At 45.9% G+C, this 18,438-nt stretch overlaps 1 protein-coding gene across 2 annotated transcripts in view; it reads left to right on the top strand.

Annotated features, from left to right (window-relative positions):
• The window catches only part of Slc22a23 (solute carrier family 22 member 23), a 161,533-nt gene that overhangs the window by 125,989 nt on the left and 17,106 nt on the right, over positions 1–18,438 (top strand). For both annotated transcript variants that reach the window (XM_031359170.1, XM_031359171.1), the window contains exons 5-6: positions 9,772–9,899; positions 16,107–16,209. In XM_031359170.1, the coding sequence (XP_031215030.1) occupies positions 9,772–9,899; positions 16,107–16,209 (231 nt within the window). The remainder of the gene's footprint in view (positions 1–9,771; positions 9,900–16,106; positions 16,210–18,438) is intronic.

The following is an 18,438-nucleotide window of genomic DNA, read 5'->3' as shown; positions in this document are numbered from 1 at the left end:
GGGGGGGGGGGGAGTAAGAGAAGGGTGAAACGGACTTTAAGAAAAAGCTGCAAGAGTGGGAAAGGCGCCTCCCCAAGCCGGCCACAGCTGGCCCAAGCCTAATGGCGGAGTACCTGGTAGCAACTCCTCAGTAAGAGCCCCATGCATAGCACAATCTTACCCAGTATTCTCATTGCTGTATCAAAGTCTGTGTTACATGCAGATTTCTCAAGAGACTACAAGTGTGGAAGACTAGGAAGGAGGTAGGAGGGGCAGGGGGTAGGAGTTTTTCTGGTTGGGACTTACTGGAGTTTTTCTGGAGGAGCCACAGGAAGCAGGGGCAGTGCATGCCATCTCTGTGGCTGGATGCGTACTGTCATCTCAGTCACAGTGAAAATGACAGGTTCAAAAGACATGGCAGGTTTGGTAATGCCCACATTTCCATATCTGCTGTGTACCCTCCTGTGCTGGTGAACAACGGCATGCCAACTCAATGAGAACCCATGGAAGATGTGTGAGCTCTCTTTCTTCATACTGTGTATCCTAGGTATCAGGATTGTCATTATAAACAGGCAGTCACAGCCCTGCCCTCACAAACCAGAGAGGCAAGGAAAGAAAACCTCACTTAATAGTTATATCCCAAAGCACTCAGAGTATGTGGATTTCAGTGTGCCTTAACATTTCAGGGACATGCTCTCTCCAAGATCAGCTGCAAGCTTCCTCCTGGGGAAGGCAGCAGTGTTCAACAGAGTGATCCAGAGAATCAAAAAGCTTCCCCAGGAACCTGGGGAGATGATTCAGTGGGTAAAGCTTGTCCCACTCAAGTATAAGGACCCAGAGTTTGGCTCCCCAGCACCCATGTAAATGCTGGTGTGGTGGCTATTCCTGGTTGTCAACTTGACTGTATCTGGAATGAACTACAATCCAGAATTGGAAGGCTCATCTGTGATCCTGATCTGGAGGCCGAGAGATACAAGTTTCTGACCTGGATCTTGGCATGGAGATCTTGAGGCATAGTGGCTATGAATCCCAGGAGATTAAGACAGGAAGATCTCTGAGTTCAAGGTCATCTGGGATTAAAAGCATGGTGGCATACACCTTTAATCTGGGCCACGCTTTCTGCTAGAGACCTACATCAGGACATTGGAAGAAGGAAGATTTACTCTCTCTTCTTCGCTTGCTTGCCTTGTGGGACTGAGCAACTGCTAGATCCTCAGACTTCCATTCACAGCTGCTGCCGACCGTTGTTGGGAGTTGGGCTACAGACTAAGTCGTCAACAAATTTCCTTACTGTATAGAGATTCTACCCGTAAGTTCTGTGACTCTAGAGAACCCTGACTAATCCAGCTGGTGTGGCGACCTACCTGTAATCCCAGCATGGGAAGGTGAGGTAGGTGTTAGGAAGAGAGAGAGAATCCCCAAAGCAAGCTGGCAAGATAGACTAAATGAATCAGTGAGCTCTGGCTTCAAGCAACAGAATATATAAATGGAAAGCATCCACAAAAGACCCCTGAAGCCAACCTTAGACCTTAATGTGCACCTGCACATATACCCATACATATACATACATACATACATACATACATACATAGATACATACGCCAAAAACACACATGAAGTGTTCCAGGGCCGCAGGTGAGTCCTAAGATTAAAGGAGCAGTCCTGTGCCAAGAAAAAGAGCAGGCCTCTTACATGTGACATATGGACCTGGTGCCCTGTAGGATAGGGCATAAAGGGTGTGCTAAGGTGCCTTCGGTTGGCTGAGTCCAACCCCATTCACAAAACAGGATCTGAAGTTCTATATTGAGAAACAGATGTTGCCCTTGAAGGGTAAGTGAGTGCCAACAGCCAGTTCACTTCCACTGCTGACACAGGCGTCACCTTGGTCATCTCAGAGATCCAGCATCAGCGGTATTTCCAGAAGTGCTTGCAGGAAGAGACAGGAACTTGGGCTTGGATCTAACCACCTTACCTGCACTGCAGAGCTATAAGCACACGTGACTCATTCTGGAAACTCCCGTCCTGGCTGTGTTCCTGTTGCCTGGACTGGGTTACCTGACAATCCCATCAGCCACTACAGTGTCTTGCTCTCAGAAGTTTCTGTTCCTGGCCTGTTTCTATACCCCTGCAGGGGAGCAAGAGGGGCGGCTTTCTTGCACTCTGCCAAGACTGGTCATCAGGTACCTATTGGAAACTATCCTCAGCTTGGATTCACCCACCATGAATGCCCTGTGTAGAGACATGTACCAGATGTGTGAAGATGGTGAATTATTAACTACACCTTGTCGAGCTGGAATTTCATCCTGACAAGAGCTTTGTAACCATCACAATCATTAGAAGCACAGGGGATGATGCTGAGAGAGAGGAAGCCAGATGGGAAATAACAGGAAACAAAGGAAAGCATAACACCAGAGAATAAGCCATTAGGCCAGTTCTCCAGGTGAGACAGGAGTCTTGTGACAGTGGGAGAGAGGGAGAGGCCGCATACTGCGCTCAGCAGCTGCAGAAGGAATTAGCACCAAGGGAGGTAGTAAGGAGAGAGCCTTAGAAACAAGTGCCTGTGTTTAAATGTTTCCAGAGAAATATTATAAAAACATATAAATGGCCTCAAGCTACATAGGTCCAGTTAAAAAATGCTAACAATTTCATTATATATAAAGACAGCAAAGGGTCTTAATTTGTAAATGTCACTAAAACCATTTTAAACAGAATCATATCGATTTTTATAATTTGTTGTAATTATGTTTTCGTGGGGCAGGTTGTTTGTTTGTTTTTGAAATGGAGTCTTGCTATATTGCCCAAGCTGACCTCAGACTCCTGAGCTCAAGCAGTCCTCCTAAATAGTTGAGGCAATGTACATAAAACAAAAATAAATTATTAAAAAAAATCCTTCTTATCCCTATACTATCTAGACAATGATGAAGCATCATGTGATACTAACAAAGGCAAATGTGTGCTGGTGGAGAGGGGTTTACTCTCCTCGGGGCTGCAGCCTCTTCTGTTGTCCTGACTCAAGTCCACTAACTGCCCCCAAACCTATGCTCACAGAAGCATCCCTAATTAAATTCAGTGGACCTTGTTTATGCACACACACACACACATGCACGTAGGAAAGAGTGTGTAATGGGGAAGAAATATGATCAACATGTATATCTGCATGTTCATGTAATTATGAAAGAAGTAATTAAAAGCACAGACCTAGAAATTCAAATGGTAGTGCATATTTCAATCATGAAAGTTGAATGAGCAGTTGAAAGTAAGCTGGAAATGTCTCAGCTGCTGTCCAGAACTTGCTGATCACGTGGGATGTTAGGAGTCCTTAAGAAGCATTCTGAGTACAGAGTTATGTACAATGCCGTGAATCCCAGTGCTTACAAGCAGAGGTAGCAAGAGGTCTAAGAAATAGGGAAGTGTGGCCCTCTGATACCATGCAGGCACTATACCAGGGTAGTGACCCTCTAGTGTCCCCAGGACAAGGACATGCTCCACAAATCCATCTTACTGCCCTATCCCAGTGGCTGGGGCTATGGAAGGTCAGCTTGAGGGTCACTACAGCCTGTAAACCAGGCAGAGGGCAGTCAGAGTGAGCATGTGTGTTAGAGTCTGAGCTGTGGGTACCTGGCTCAAGTCAGGTAGATGCTCTGAGAAGCAGGTGTCAGATGCTAAATGACTGCTGCACTAGCAGCTGGTCAGAGTCTATACGGATGGATAGAATGAAGTATAGGGGACCCGTGGGACCAATCCCAAAAGAGTGGCAGTTTGGTCTCCAGCAGGCATTGGAACTGGCTAACTCCAATCAGGATAAGTTTCTGTGGGAGCTGGGAGAGGTGTTCACAGTGATGGTGAGGCATCTGCTAAGTGTGAGGGCCAATCAGGGCCAGCAGGAGGCTCCCACATGACAGGTAGATACTGCAGCCAAGGTATCTGTCTGTCTGCCACCCTGATGGGCATAGGATTAGAGCCTAGGCTTAGGTCAGAAGATGGTCCCTTGGAACAGCTGTTTGGCCCATCCCCAGCAAGCTGCAGACAGAGGCCCCAGTAAAATTCCAATTGCCTGTCAGAACACCACATTTTCTGTAAATGATGACTTGCAAATGATGTCAAATCAGCTTGCTGTAAAATATTGCCCCTTTCATGCCCTGTATACCTTCTGATTTCTATGTCTTGATAATCACTTCCACAGGAGGAGGAGTGAGAAAGTAGAGAATATTAACTCAGGTTCATGGGTGGATGAGCACCAGCTGCATGCAAGGTTACAGATTATAGGTGTGTCTGTATGGGAGCTAAATCCCAGCTCTTTATCTGCTGAAAACATGAACAGAATAACTTTTAGGGTTATGTCAATCCCTATGCATGCAGTGTTAGTCCACTGTAAAAAGGCTAATGTCAAAGACTTCATGTGCCCTGCCAGAGCCTGTAGTACTCTGAGAATGCTGTGCACAGTGTGGCTGAGCCTATAGCACTATGAGGATGCTATGCATACTGCAGCATAGTTTTGCCTTTCAGAGGTGACTTTTAACCCCAAATCTCAGCGGATAACATGGGGGATCTAGCTTGCAAAAGCTTCTGTGGCACTCTACTGATCTCATTTCCAGATTCGGGGAAATTGAGATCCAGATGAATAAAGGACTCATTTAACATCACAGCAACTTTCTGATATATTTCTGCTACCATTTTCCCATGGGATTATGGGGTCTCAATTTGTGAAGATCATGGGACACCTTTGAATAACTTCCAGTTGTGTTTGACTCCATTCAGGCCTTTAAATTTGTTGCTGATTCTTTGTTTTCTTTGGGGACTCTAGAATTTTTTTTTTTTAAGATTTTATTGACTTTATGTGCATGGGTGTTTTGCCGGAGTGTATCTCTGTGCATTTCATTGCATGCATGCAGTACCCATAGAGGCCAGAAGAAGATGCAGATCGCCTGAAAGTAGAGCTACAGATGGTTGTTAGACACCATATGGGTGCTGGGAACTCTGGCCCTCTGGAAGAGTGCTCTTATCCACTGAGCTATCCTGCCATCCCTTCTAGAATTTTTTAACTGTCCCATACTTGATCAGACCCAGAGAGTCAACAACTAGAGCTAGAGTCATCTCTTTGAGTCAGAAGTGCCCTAAGCTCCTATACTCACTTTCATCTGCACATATGGAAAGGTCATCTCCAGGAAGTTTTATTGACCTTGTGTCCTTCCTGTGAGCCTGCTTGGTGGAAGCTCCACACTGGGCTAGGACATAGCTCAGTGGTACAGTATGTGTTTACTATGCTTTCCTTCCCAACAAAATAACTTCTTGTGGTCTAAAGTGTGGCTCTTTACCCTAATGACTCCAACTGCTCCATACATGTTTGTTCTGTGAATGATGTCACTGTTGAATCACAGGTAGGAAGGTGTGTTTGTGTACACGGGTGTCGCCCTAAAACTAAACACTTCATAAAACAAGTAAAGGAAAGACTTAAGGGTACAACTAATTTAATAAAGCGTTAGCAGTTTTATTTCCTTTCTGTACTTTATTTATGAGTGAATGTCCTAGTACAGTGAATTAAACAGGACACACATGCTTTTTACTCAGAGAACTGCCCAATTGGCTTTTCACCAGTGTGTGTTTAATGAACTCTCAAAAAGGCAGCCCAAGCCTCTATTGAAATCAGTGTGGGGGTTCTTAAAAAGCTACCCATGCATAACTATTATCTCTCCTGGATGTGTACACTAGAAAGACTGAGTCAATGAACACAGAGACATGCATACCCATGGTTACAGTAGCATTGTTCACAATAGCAAGATATGGAGTCAGCATAGGTGCCCATCAACGGGTGAACTTAGAAAGAATATGTTGTGTATATACATGATGGAGCTTTAGCCAGAAAAACAGTGAAGTTATAACATTTGCAAAAATGTGGATAAAACTGAATGTCATCATGATAAGTGAACTAAGCCAGACTCAGAAAGATGAAAAATGTGTATTTTCTCTCCTATGTAGAATCTACATTTAGGAATAAGTATTCAAACAGAAACTCCTTGGGAAAAGAACTGAGGGGTGTGGGGTGAGAAGGGGGACAAGGAGTGTGATCAAATGTATGATACATATTAATGAAAGCATTTAGTGATATCTGTTCTTTTGTATAGTGATATATTCGTGAACAAAAAAGGCTGTCCAGATAGGAAGCTTGTTGATGTTAGATTCTCCCACTGAACAAGAAAACAATTTATTGCTCTTAAATCTTTATAGCAAATCCTTATACCACGTACCAGGTTTTCTTTATTTTAATCAGTTGATATATTTATTACTATAAATTGAAATAACAAAATTTCCTTTATTGCAAATCTCTGAAAATGAGAAAATCTCTAATTATTACCTTCTTATCAAATGACCCCAAATTCTGTTTTTATGTTCTTTCACATTACCGTATTTCATCTCAGGCTTGAGACTTGTAAAGCACACGGACTACTTCAGAGTCATTGTGCTTGTTTGAATCAATCAAGACATAAAAATATAAAGAAGTCATTTGCAAGCATCCAAACTGCTCATATTTCATGTAGAATACTAGTGGCAAGTTAGGAAAAGCTCCCAGAACTACCCCCCCCCAAAAAAAAGGAATCAAAATAGAACAGAGAACTCAAGCACAGATTATTCAAATTAATTGCTATACAGTTTCATTTCAAAGAGTAGCTTTCACACCTGCCGTGTGGCATTATCAGCAGTAGAGGCTGGGACAGCGCTTAGGCTTAGATGACTCATCTTGATTTATTCCTATTCTGGTAGTCCCAGAAGGGTCCCACCTGCGAAAGCGGCAGGAAGGCCAATGCATTTGAGCAGCACAGCACACAGCTCTCTTCATCCTGGTCTCCATTAAGACCAGTACTTATTGTTTTCTTTCAATCTGGAAAATATTTTTGGGCTTTCCCATAAGGGTCTCTCTGCACTGACTGTCCAGCCTCCTCTCTGTGTAAAAAAGATGCCTTTACCCTATCCCTAAATTCCCTCACTTCTGTCCTGGGCCTGATGCTAACACTCTGGTGGCGGAGAAGGAAACTTGTTCCTTGATTTTTAACTGCTGATTTCACCAGACAATTGCACAACTGATGACCGCAGCGTACAATAGAACTAAGAAGGGTCAAGCAGGCCTGAGTTAGCTGAGCACCAGGAGAGAGAGGAGAATGGGAACGTGAGTTAGAAACCTGTTCCTACAGTCAGCTCCTCAGTCACCACGTTCTGCCATACACATGCGGAGGTAGGCACAGGATGGGGTTGCCTAAGCTGTGTGCTCCCATTCAGTTTAAAGACACATCAAGAGAGTGGGTGGTGTGTGCCTGTAATCTCAGCTCTCAGGAGGCTGAGGCAGAAGGATTTCTCTGAGTTCTAGTCAAGCATGGGCTGCTCCATTGGATCTTCTTGGAAAAGAAAAGGCAGAGAGAAAGGAAAAAAGGAGGGAGGGACAGAGAAACAGAAATCAGAGCTATCAGGGAAACCATTTTTTATCTTGATACAGTAGTATCATTTAGGAAGAGCTCCACAAAAAATGTCCATATAAAGCTTTAGGACCATACTGCACTGTCGCTGTTTAGTGTAGGATCTTTCTAAAACATATTTATCTTGTTTTTAAAAAAAATTACAGAGCTGTAGTGATGACTGGTGGTTAGAAGCACTTACTGCTCTTACAGAGGATGCATGGTCAGCTCCAGCTTCCGTGTTAGGCAGCTCACAACAGGTTGGAGCTCCTGTTGCAGGGTATCTGATACCCTCTGGCTTCCCCAGGCACCTGCATGTAAATGATGCATATAAACTCACACAGGCAAATGCATCCACATAAGTACCAAACAAATCATTTAAAAAAAAAAATCTAGGGGCTGGAGAGATGGCTCAGTGGTTAAGAGCACTGACTGCTCTTCCAGAGGTCCTGAGTTCAAGTCCCAGCAACCACATGGTGGCTCACAACCATCTGTAATGGGATCCGATGCCCTGTTCTGGTGTGTATGAAGACAGTGACAGTATATTCACGTTCATAAAAAATCTATTATTCTAGATGTGTGTGCATATGTGTATGTGTGTGTGTGTGTGTGCTTGTATGTGTGTGCTTGTGTGTGTGCATATGTGTGTATATGCATGTGTGTGTGTTTATGTATCAGTGTGATCCATAGCAAACATGAAGTCAGAAGACAAGAAGCAGGAGTTGGTTCTCTCCTTCCACCATGCAGGTCATAGGGATAGGACTCAGGTGCTCAGTCTTGGCTAGCGTCTTCCTGAGCCATCCCATCAGTCCTTATTCTGCTTTTGAAGAATACCATAAACATGCACAATATAGAAAGAATTCTGAAGGCCAAGTTCCAGACCTACCTGTGCTAGTATTGGTGCTAAAAGCATGTCAATACTAGAGCAGGCAAGAAGGGCATTGGCGGCAGAGACACATGCCAAGCAGAAACCCTGGCATTAAAGTTGTTTTGCCACTTTACTGCTCCTGGGTACTACCAGGCTCCAGTGTCAAGACAGTGGGATATATCAGAGGCGCTTGTTATGTGTGCAGTTCCTGTGCCGACCAGAAGTAGTTGGAATGCCTCGATTCTCTGCCACCTTTCCCAGTGTGTGGCTCTCAGCCCTCTCTGCTCCCCACAGCCTAGACCAGCATGGATCCTCTCCTCGAATTCACTCCTTGGAGTCAGCCCTGATGGCTCTTCCATGAAGAGCTGTTGCCAGTGAGCTGATCACACAACCTCCATGACACCCAGTCAGAGATCCTTTTACTTAATTCTGTTCCGTGACTTTTAAAGCATGAGGTTCACTGGGCAGATGTGGCTTTCATCTACTTTATTCTGGTTTTTTTTTTTTTTTGGTTAGAGTATTTGATATCTCTGAGTTTAAGAGCCATGTTCTTCCCAGGTCCCAAGCCATGGCCAGGTTTGGTTTGTTTTGAATTCTTGAGACAGGGTCTCACTCTGTATTTCAGGCTGGCCTGAAGTTTACTAGGTAACGCAATAGCCTTAAATTCAAAGCAATTCTCCTGTCTAAGCCTTCTGAGTACTGGGATAATAGAAGTGAGCCTCCATGCCCAGCTCTGTCAAGGCTCTTAAACTTTAGGACGCTATTATCATACACGTATCCTGAGAAATTCCATCAAGTTCCCACCACGTTATCCAAACTGAAACAGGCCCCTGGGTCTTCTCATGAGCCCCAGCTCAGTTGTTTATGGCTTCGCATATATCTTAAAACCTAACTGTTCAGAGCATGTATTCCGGGGCTTGTGGCCTTCTGTAATGCCTGAGAGATCCTCATCAGGACAGTACTTCCCCAACATCAGCTGTCCGGGTGGCTTGGCTCGATGCTTTGCTGTGTCTGAGGTTAAGGAAGTGAGCTCTCAACTCATCCAACCTGCCATTTGATGACCGAGTGTCCTGGGCTCTTAGATATTCTCCGCCTGAACTTTCCCAGCTGTCAAATGAGTAATAGCAGGATAGCCTCATCAGGTCTAGAAACTGGTAGGACAGTGCCTGCAGTCACCAGTCTGCTGATGGAAGGTGGTTTTCAGGTTAACATGCTGTGGGAGACAATTGTGTGGCTGTTGTGAGTCCTCCCAGGTGTCCCAAGAGAGTGTGGTCCTGAATTCCCTTCACCCCGGTCCTGTGGCTGCTGGTCCTTATATTCCACACCATCAATATCTCCATATCCATACCAGCTCCTTCCTCACTTCTCTTCCTCTCCCTTCTCCTCCTCTCTCACCTATCTCTTCCCATTGCTGGATAACTCATGACTGGAACGAGACAGAATGGAAGCCATTCAGTCATTCTCCTTGTGTCTTTGAAGGATTTTCCCTGAGTCTCTCAGATGGCTAATGGCTACCCAGCAGTTTGAGTCAGCAAAGAAGTTGATCCTGTACCTTACTCAGAAGAACTGTGTGAGCCCCGAGAGTGATATCAAGGGAGTGATGCCAGGTAAATACAAGGCACTAGTCAGGAGGCCTAGGGGATGCTGGGTAGGTATGATGCTCTGGCCAGGGAGCCTAGGGGATGCCAGGTAGGTATGATGCTCTGGCCAGGGAGCCTGAGGGATGCCAGGTAGGTATGATGCTCTGGCCAGGGAGCCTGAGGGACGCCTTTGTCCTGAATAACTGTCCTGGCTAATGTTTGGTCTATACTCCTGTGCCTATGTGGTTTGCAAAGGTTTGGAAAGGCAACAGTAGCTGCTATGGTCTAGGAGTGAAAATAAACTGAAATTCTCTCCACTTTCTGGGAGCTGGTTCCTTTTGCAATCAAGCTGAATACACTATCATGTTCCTTACAGCCCATACAAAGCCAGAAGCAGGATGGGAGTTGGATACACACCTGATCTTTATCAGCTGTATTGGCTTTGTGGAGCCCAGTGCCTCCTTTCCCTGACTGCCTACCAGGTTTAAAGCCTTGGCTCAGAGTATGGATGGTGTTAGTGACCTCTCTTCTTGAGTATGATCTTCAAAGGGCTGCCATTGTCTATTTATGGCCATGACCTATTTGTTGGTCAGGGAAAGAAGTGGAAGCACTCACTATTTTTGTACTGTGGTTCAGACCCATAGAATTCTTGTGAATCAGGGCATCAGCAGAAGCTAAGTGGGGCTTTCAAGCTGGGATCCTGTAAATGGCAGCGGGAAGTTCTTCACAGCCAGGTTCCTAAATCCTCCCTGACACGCCAAGATACTGACCTTGTAGATCTGAAAGAAACCCAAGGAACGTGCACTATTAGTGAGCTCTGAAAGAGACTCTAATGCAAGGGACCTAGAGAGTCCCTTTGGAAAATAGTAGCTTTGACCTACCTCAAGACCTGTATGCTTTGTAAAATCCCCTAGGAATGTAATGCATACTGTGTGTGAAGGGTAGGGGGAAGTGGCACAGAGAGGTAGGGAGAGAGGATGAGGGAATGAATGACTTGACTGTAATGAGGATCATGTGATTACCATTCATTCATTCATGACAAAGATATCTATTAAGCACCTGATAGCACACAACACTATGGAAAAGGCTAGGCCTGACTCTTAAGGAGCTCACAGAGGGGAGGTCTTAAATGTACACTCATTAGGAGGGGTAAAGCACTAAAGAGGAAGGATGGGTGCGTGGAGACTGCAGTCCAAGTGACTACTAAGCCTGCCTTTCAGACAGGTGTGCCAAGCAGGAGAATGTACCTTGCAGGTCCCCATTTCCACTGGAGAGTGTGTGAGCCACCTTGATCTTGAGAGCTCTTGGCACCCAGTGGGCTTCTTACTGGATGAAGATAGATGTAGGGGTACAAGAAGGGTAGCATACCTCTCTTTCCCTGTGCTCAGGACACAAAGGCTGAGCCACAACCACTTGCTGGGTGAGATGTGGTCTACCAAATCCTTTAGCTCAGTCAGGAAAAGTCTGGTCAACCGAAAGCTCTGAATTCCCTGGAATGAAAGATGCAAGCCATGGCTGGTCTACCTGAAGAGTACTGAGTGCTGGCTTTTCAGAGGGCCATCCTGGGCCCCCTTTCTCAGTCGCAGTGACAGTAAATGATATTTCGATCATAATAAAAGATCAACCCATTCTTAATGTTACATCCTCTGTGTGGTATGCATGTGGACACATTTCTTTACAGCAGTGCATTTCCAAGGGATGTAATGATGCTCCTTGTTTGCAGATGAAGAAAACATGGCACAGAGAGCTGGGCTGCTTTGCCAGAGACCAGTTAGCTAAGCACTAGTGGAGTGGGAGCTGAACTGGGGAAGTCTAACTGCAGTGACTTTACTGGCTGCTGAGAAGGGGAAAAGGACCATGTGACATGTGGGAAAGGATGTCAGGGTACTTTCTGGGCCAGGACTGCCTGGTTTGGACCATCACATAGATTCTGTCAAGCAAGCTTCTGTTCTCAAGTCTTGTTGTCTGTTTGTTGCTGGCCTCCTAATTAAATCATCACACTCCTCTTCTTTCGGGTTAAAATATTATCTGGGAAAAGCTTGTTTTCTCGATCTTAATTACACTGATTCAAGTCCCTATTTTTAGAAAGTGATATTAGCTCTCCTCCACCCCCATTTCTTTGCTTATGAGTTTGGTTGGTGTTTGGTTCTCTTCTGTGTCTCAGACTGGGAGCCAAACAAGAGGTGATTTGAACCCCTGGTGACTAACAAAGAGGAGAAAGGCTTCACTCTTAACCAGGATGTGTCATCGTTAGTGTACTCCCTGTGGGACACTTATTCACCCTGGCTCTGTATGCCCTCCTCCCCGACGCACACACATACTGCCAGATGCATCTAGACAAACAGTATACAAAACTGTCCAGCACTTGGGGAAATCTATCTTCTCTGGGATTTCCAACTTCTTTAGCTCAGAATCACTTCTCCACCATAATCATCAAACTCCTGGGCTCTTTCCCAGGTTCTTCACAGCCACACTCATGGCTCTGTCCTCCCCTCCTTCACCAGCAGCCCAGGAACAAATACAGTCACATCGTCACCTGCTCAGGGCTTCAAGGAAAACCCCCATGCTTTACATATGGATTTAGAACCCCTACTTAATGTCTACCTCCCCCAGGCCTCTCGTCTGTGTTGGACCCCCATGTTCTTCCTTCCCATAGGCCTCACCTCAGAAAAGTCCCATTCTCTCAGACCCGTTCTCCCATCCTCAAGGCTAGCTCCTCAAGCCCGGCTCAGCCATCATACTCAAAACAGCTGCACCCCTCTCTCAGCTGCAAACAGGAGTTTCTCAGTATTAATCTCTACACCACAGAGTCTCTACTGCAGAGCCCAGGCTATACCTCAAAGGAGACACATGGACAGCAACATTTCATAAATATTCATGATATACAAGAATCCAGGGCTCCTACAGCCAAGAAGAGGCAGGACTGTTCCTTAGGGTGTTTCCTGCCAGAAAAGTGCCTTAGGCTGGGATGTAATAGTGAATGAGAGACCTCATGCCATGTTAAAGCATGCTAGTCTTGGGCTATGCTAAAAGAAAACCTGGTCTCCCCAAACTTCCCATTTCTATTTTTTAACACTGTCTTCAGTTTTTATTTGAGCATAAGTGGTGGTCTTAGTGACCTGTTCAACTGAATTAAACACTTGGATGTGTTCCCAAATGTCCTTCTCACAGTGTCATGATATACCAAGCATGACAGCTCTCCTTCCCAGGCCTGACTCAGATTGTGAACATTTACAATGGATGTAAAGACTCTGCTGCTTCTGTGTTGCCCATAGCCCACAGAAGAGAAAGGCCAACTAAGCTTACGTCAGAGGCCTGCTCAGCCCCCCACTTTCAGTGATACTAAGACACAGGACAGAGACTGGAAGACCCAAGAAAAACTCCTGAGAATGTGTCATCCTTTTCAAAGCCTCATGGGGAGGGGACACCGAGGCCTGGAGAGGTTAAACAGTGAGTTCCTACTTCCAATATACTCCCTGGGATGGAGCTCATTGAAGGGTCTCCCATGGAGAAAGACCACATGCATGAACTTTTTCTTCTCCTCGAGGAGAGGAGAGTGGTATGCAGGGAGCAGGAATCATTTGACCTCTGTGGGTCACCTCACTGGGGAAGCAATCCAAAAGTCGATTCTGACCCAAGGCTCACAGTCCCAGAGAGGCTGCCCAAGGTATGCTTCCATGGCCTTCTCTCTCTACCGCTCTTGAAAAGATACAAAGGGACGAGAATCTTTTCACTGTCTCCTGCATCCAGGGCTTGGAGCATGAGTACCAACCCTGCCATACCTAAAACCATGGATAGTACCTGACTTTAGACAGGCTAGGTTTCAAGTTCTACTCTAAGGTCTAATTTATAAATTAGGCACAGGAAAGGATTAATAACAACTCATAACAAAAGCTAGAGTAATTATGACAATATAATGTATGAATTTCTCATTTCTGGAATTTCCCATTTAATACTTTCAGGCCCGAGTTAGCCTTATGAAGTGGAGACCTCCATTCCTATGGGCAGCTTTTTCAAGGAGGTTAAGAAGAAACACAGAGCTGAGCTTCTCCCCAAACTGCTTCACTGCTCCCAGACCTAGGGCACTGACCACAAGGGTCAAGGAAATGTGGGGCAGGGTAGACACACCTAGTTTGCCAACACTAAGTCTGCCTGTGTCTCAGTTTGACATTCTGACAGCACTGAGCCGACACGGCTGAGGTACCCTGCTCTGAGCTCTGAAAAAGCAATGCTCTTATTTTGCCAGCTGCCTGGTACCTGTTTGCTTTTAATTCCCAATGCATGAAGTTTTGGGCAGTTCCTAAATTTCCACTCGATAGCTAGAGAGACAAGAAAGTTTCTTATTTCCAGTGACCTCACAGGGTCTCAGAGTTAGCTAATGCTTCCTACAATTCGGAATGTGTGGGTTTCATCCCAGAAGACAACACAGGAAGCAGCAGAAGTTGATGTTGTTGATGATGGGCCAGTAGTATGAGTAACAGAGACACTGACAAAACATCAATAGAGCTGGAAAAGTTAATTTAATTCCCTTTAGGATAATACAATTACAGCTAAAGACTACAGTCAATTCTTAGACTGGGCTCTAAGGTTTAATGTTATTTAAAAAAACAAAACAAAACCTTCAGGTCATAATACAATTGCTATAGCTTCTTTAATATACTATTTCATCCACAATAATTCATTAGCAGTTACATATAGACCACGAGGCTCAGAAGGCTTCCTCTGTCCCTATTCCCACAGACATCTTTAAAGGTCTTATTTTGGAACTATTTCATGTGTACAGGAAAGTTAGGACAGTACAGAACTTTTCTATACTCCCAACTCACTATCCCCCATTGCTAATGTCTACTATTATCACAACACATTTGTCAAAACTAAGAAACCGGACACAAGTATACACTGTTATATATATATATATTTGTTTTGTTTTTTCAAGACAGGGTTTCTCTGTGTAGCCCTGGCTGTCCTGGAACACACTCTGTAGACCAGGCTGGCCTTGAACTCAGAAATCCGCCTGCCTCTGCCTCCCAAGTGCTGGGATTAAAGGCGTGCGCCGCCACTGCCCGGCAGTATACACTGTTATTAACCAAGTGCCAGGCGCTACTCAGTGTTCTCAGTCTCTGTCACTGGCATCTGGAGCTCCAGGGTTCCGTCTGGGCATGCAATTTGCCATTACGTTGCCACTGTCTTCTCTGGTATTGACAGCTCCTCGGTCTTTTCTTGTTTTCATGACCTTGACAGGCTTAGGGGCGCTGGCTCCTTGTTGGCTCTAGGAAGCATCCTTTCTGTTTTAGTTTCTACGGAGGGGATGACTCCATGAGGACATGCCAGCTAGCAGGCACAAGGTGCCGCAGGCTGAGTATGAGTACTGCTCTCGAGTAGCAGCCGCACAGCATCTTCCACCTGGGGCGTTTCCCATGTTCTGATCTTCCCTGTTAGATTGCCAGACCAGCCCTAGGACTTGAGTAAATTCCCAGCTAGGCTGGGGTAACTTACCCCAAAGCACTGCTTGAGTGGGATGAGCCTTCCAAGTGCCTCAGCCTCATAGCTTCAGTGTGTCACATCTCTAAGCGGAACACACTGTCCATCTTGTTCTAGGAATGGAGCCTAGAGCTTCATGCCTCCTAAGCACTGAGCTATATCCCATCCCCCAAAGAATTTCAACTGTTAACTGAAGCATGCACAAATTGTGTGTGTGTGTGTGTGTGTGTGTGTGTGCGCGCGCATGCACGCCCGCACGCAATAGTTCACATCCTCTAAGGACAGTTGTGTGTAGCTTCAATCCTGAGATTAAGGTGCATATAAGCCTGTAGCTTTGCAAGCTTCTGAGCTGTGAGTGACATAGGTGGATGCAGTTTCTAGCAGAAAGAAATCACTTTGTGTGTGTGCAGGACATAATTTAGGCATCAGTGACCTAGACTCCCATCATGGAGTAATGTGGTTAGGCAAAGTGAGTGGGGCTTGCCTGTGTGTACCTTGCCTGGTTCTTTATAAGCAGGGCTTGGGTAGAAATGTACACTGGCAGTATGATTTGCACCCTTTCTGTTCTAGCGGGAAAATCTGTCTAAGTTAGTGTCATGAACACATTTCCAGCTAGAACACCTAGACTCGTCACCCTGACTTAAAGGCAAAAGGCTTTCTCCTCTTTACATGGTCCATGGGACACTAAAGATGTGTTTTAGCTGTGTCTGAAACCTTCCATCCTGTTCAAGCTCATGCCTCTGTCTCTTACAGAGCTAGAGAAAGAGCTTTCACGGAGGCCCAAGAAGGTGTGCATCGTGAAGGTTGTGGGGACAAGGAACCTGTGGAAAAACATCGTGGTTCTCTGTGTGAACTCGTAAGTCATGGGAAACACATGTAGTTAGAACCAGACAGACCCTCCTCCCACCCCTGGATGAACCCTGAATCCAACTTGTCTCAGCCTGTCTCTATGAAAGAGGCCCCAGAAGTATGTCTGGGGATGTTTGAAGGATGACAGGACTCAAAGCTATCTACCACTTCATCAAGAAGCCTTAGGCAACCAGCACTGAGCACTGCCCTCAACCCAGCTACCTGCCCCATGCCAGTGTCCTGCATGGTTCAAGGACTCCTAGGGCTCTGAACTCAAAGGAGGCCAGGAGGCCTGGTGAAGTCCCACACATACCCATGTCCACAGAAACAATACCCTCCCCCTCTGTGAATTTGATAAGAGTAACTCTGATGGTCTCCTTCATCCCAGGTCTAGGGAACTCTGAAAAGGTGGCCTCACCTTGTGCCTCTTACACTAGGAGGTGTTCTCAAGGTTGGGGTTCCTGGCCGTGTCTAGGGAGCAGTGCAGATTGACCCCATGGAACCTTGCCCAGGGCTCTGACCCAGGCTCCAAAGAGCTACTCTCCCTACATGCAACCAGCTCGGCCACCTGACTAGCCCACCTGCTCAGAGGGCAGCTGCTGCAGTCAGGGACAGGTTGCCTGACTCCAGGACAGGTTGCCTGACTCCAGGGCAGGAGCACAGGCTTCCTCAAGAGGCCCCTTCCCACAGCTCTACCCCTGCCTGATGGGTCTGTGGCTCAAGTAGTTTCATGGTAGCCCCAGTTCCAGGGCTAGGTGTGTACCTGGAAGTCTTCCCTCACAGCGCCACAGCCTCATCCTCCCCACTGCACAAAGTGGACCTTTGGGCAGAGGTCATCTGGGAGGAGGGAGTTAGACTTTTGTGCATCTGTGAAAGGTCTCAGGGCTGCCTTCAAGTAAGGAGGCTCGAGTTGTAGCCTCCCATTCTTTAAAGTTCTCCTGTTAGAACAGCTTGGTGAAATCAACAACTCTGAGGAACCCAATTCAGTTTCTTTTTTGAGGTACAAAGGTTTCATTACCCATTAACAGAAGAGTGAAGATCTAATTGAGGTCAGACCCTACAGTACTTATCCCCCCAAGACACATAGAGGCTAGACCCCAAACCCTCAGGCCTCCCCTTCTTACCAGCTCTGGCATGGTGGTCATCACTCCGCTGTCCACTCTCAGGGAGGAGCTAGCTAGTTAGCAGTGTTCACGTGAATAGAATGACTTTGCCAACTTTTATGTTGCAAAAAAAAAAAAAAAAAAAAAAAAAAGCCACAAAATCAGGCATAAATGAGATGAGTTTTCAGGTTTGTGATTCTTGTGGGGCAAAGGCACCCTATTTCGTAATCTTCTGTTGTGGTCAGAGTTCATTTCTCCAAGTACAAAAGGCAATCACTGTGAGGTGGCAGTTCACCAGGAAGGAAGGAAGCTCACGTGGGATCCCAGGAAACTGAAGCACTCGAATCTATGGCTAGACTATAAAACAGCTGCACAGAAAAACTGGGCTCTTTAGAGAGGATAGGTCAAGAAAGTCACATGCAGCTGACAAAAGGTAGCTTCCCTCTACAAGGGGTGGGGCCTGCTGCTACTAATCTTCCTCAAAGAAAAGGACTTAGACTTCCCTGCTGCATGAGAGGGAACTTGCAGGGCGGGTAGCTCCAGGATGGACGGGAACTAACAATGAATGGGTTCTCACGCACTCTGGAGACTTCATACGGAGCTTGTCCTTGAGAACCCTTCAGAGCCCTAGAAACACTTGTCTGAGCATCAGCAGCTCCCCAAGTGTATCCCACCCAGTTTCATGCCTGCTGTCCAAGGCATAGTAGGATACACATTGTCCAATGGGTGCATATACTCACATGGGGTAGCAAGGAGATGGACCTAGTGTCTTCATTTGGCCTGGCATCTGCTTGGCTTTTCCTCCTAGCTTGGTTACATGAGAGCCAGTATGAATAAATAGGTATTTTTCTGGATGGATCCCAATTTTTCAGCACTCAGAAAAGGAAGCAGAAACCCAGATAGGCAGTATGGCTCGGAGGCGGTCACCAACCAACTTAGATATGCCCTATATCTGCTGCTGGTCTGCTAAGTGGATCTGACCATGTTCTTGTGCTGATCTTAGAGTAAATTAGCACACAGAAGGTGCTTTGTCCTACACCCTTGGTGAACAAAGAACCTCAAGGATGTTTCTTTGACGTCTCTTTGCATTTAACTCTCTCTCTTTCTCTCAGGTCCACACGTAGTCACAGCAT

This window comes from Mastomys coucha, unplaced genomic scaffold, assembly GCF_008632895.1.
Source record: "Mastomys coucha isolate ucsf_1 unplaced genomic scaffold, UCSF_Mcou_1 pScaffold7, whole genome shotgun sequence".
Classification (NCBI taxonomy): Eukaryota; Metazoa; Chordata; class Mammalia; order Rodentia; family Muridae; genus Mastomys; species Mastomys coucha.
This window is presented reverse-complemented; position numbering and strand designations above follow the sequence as displayed.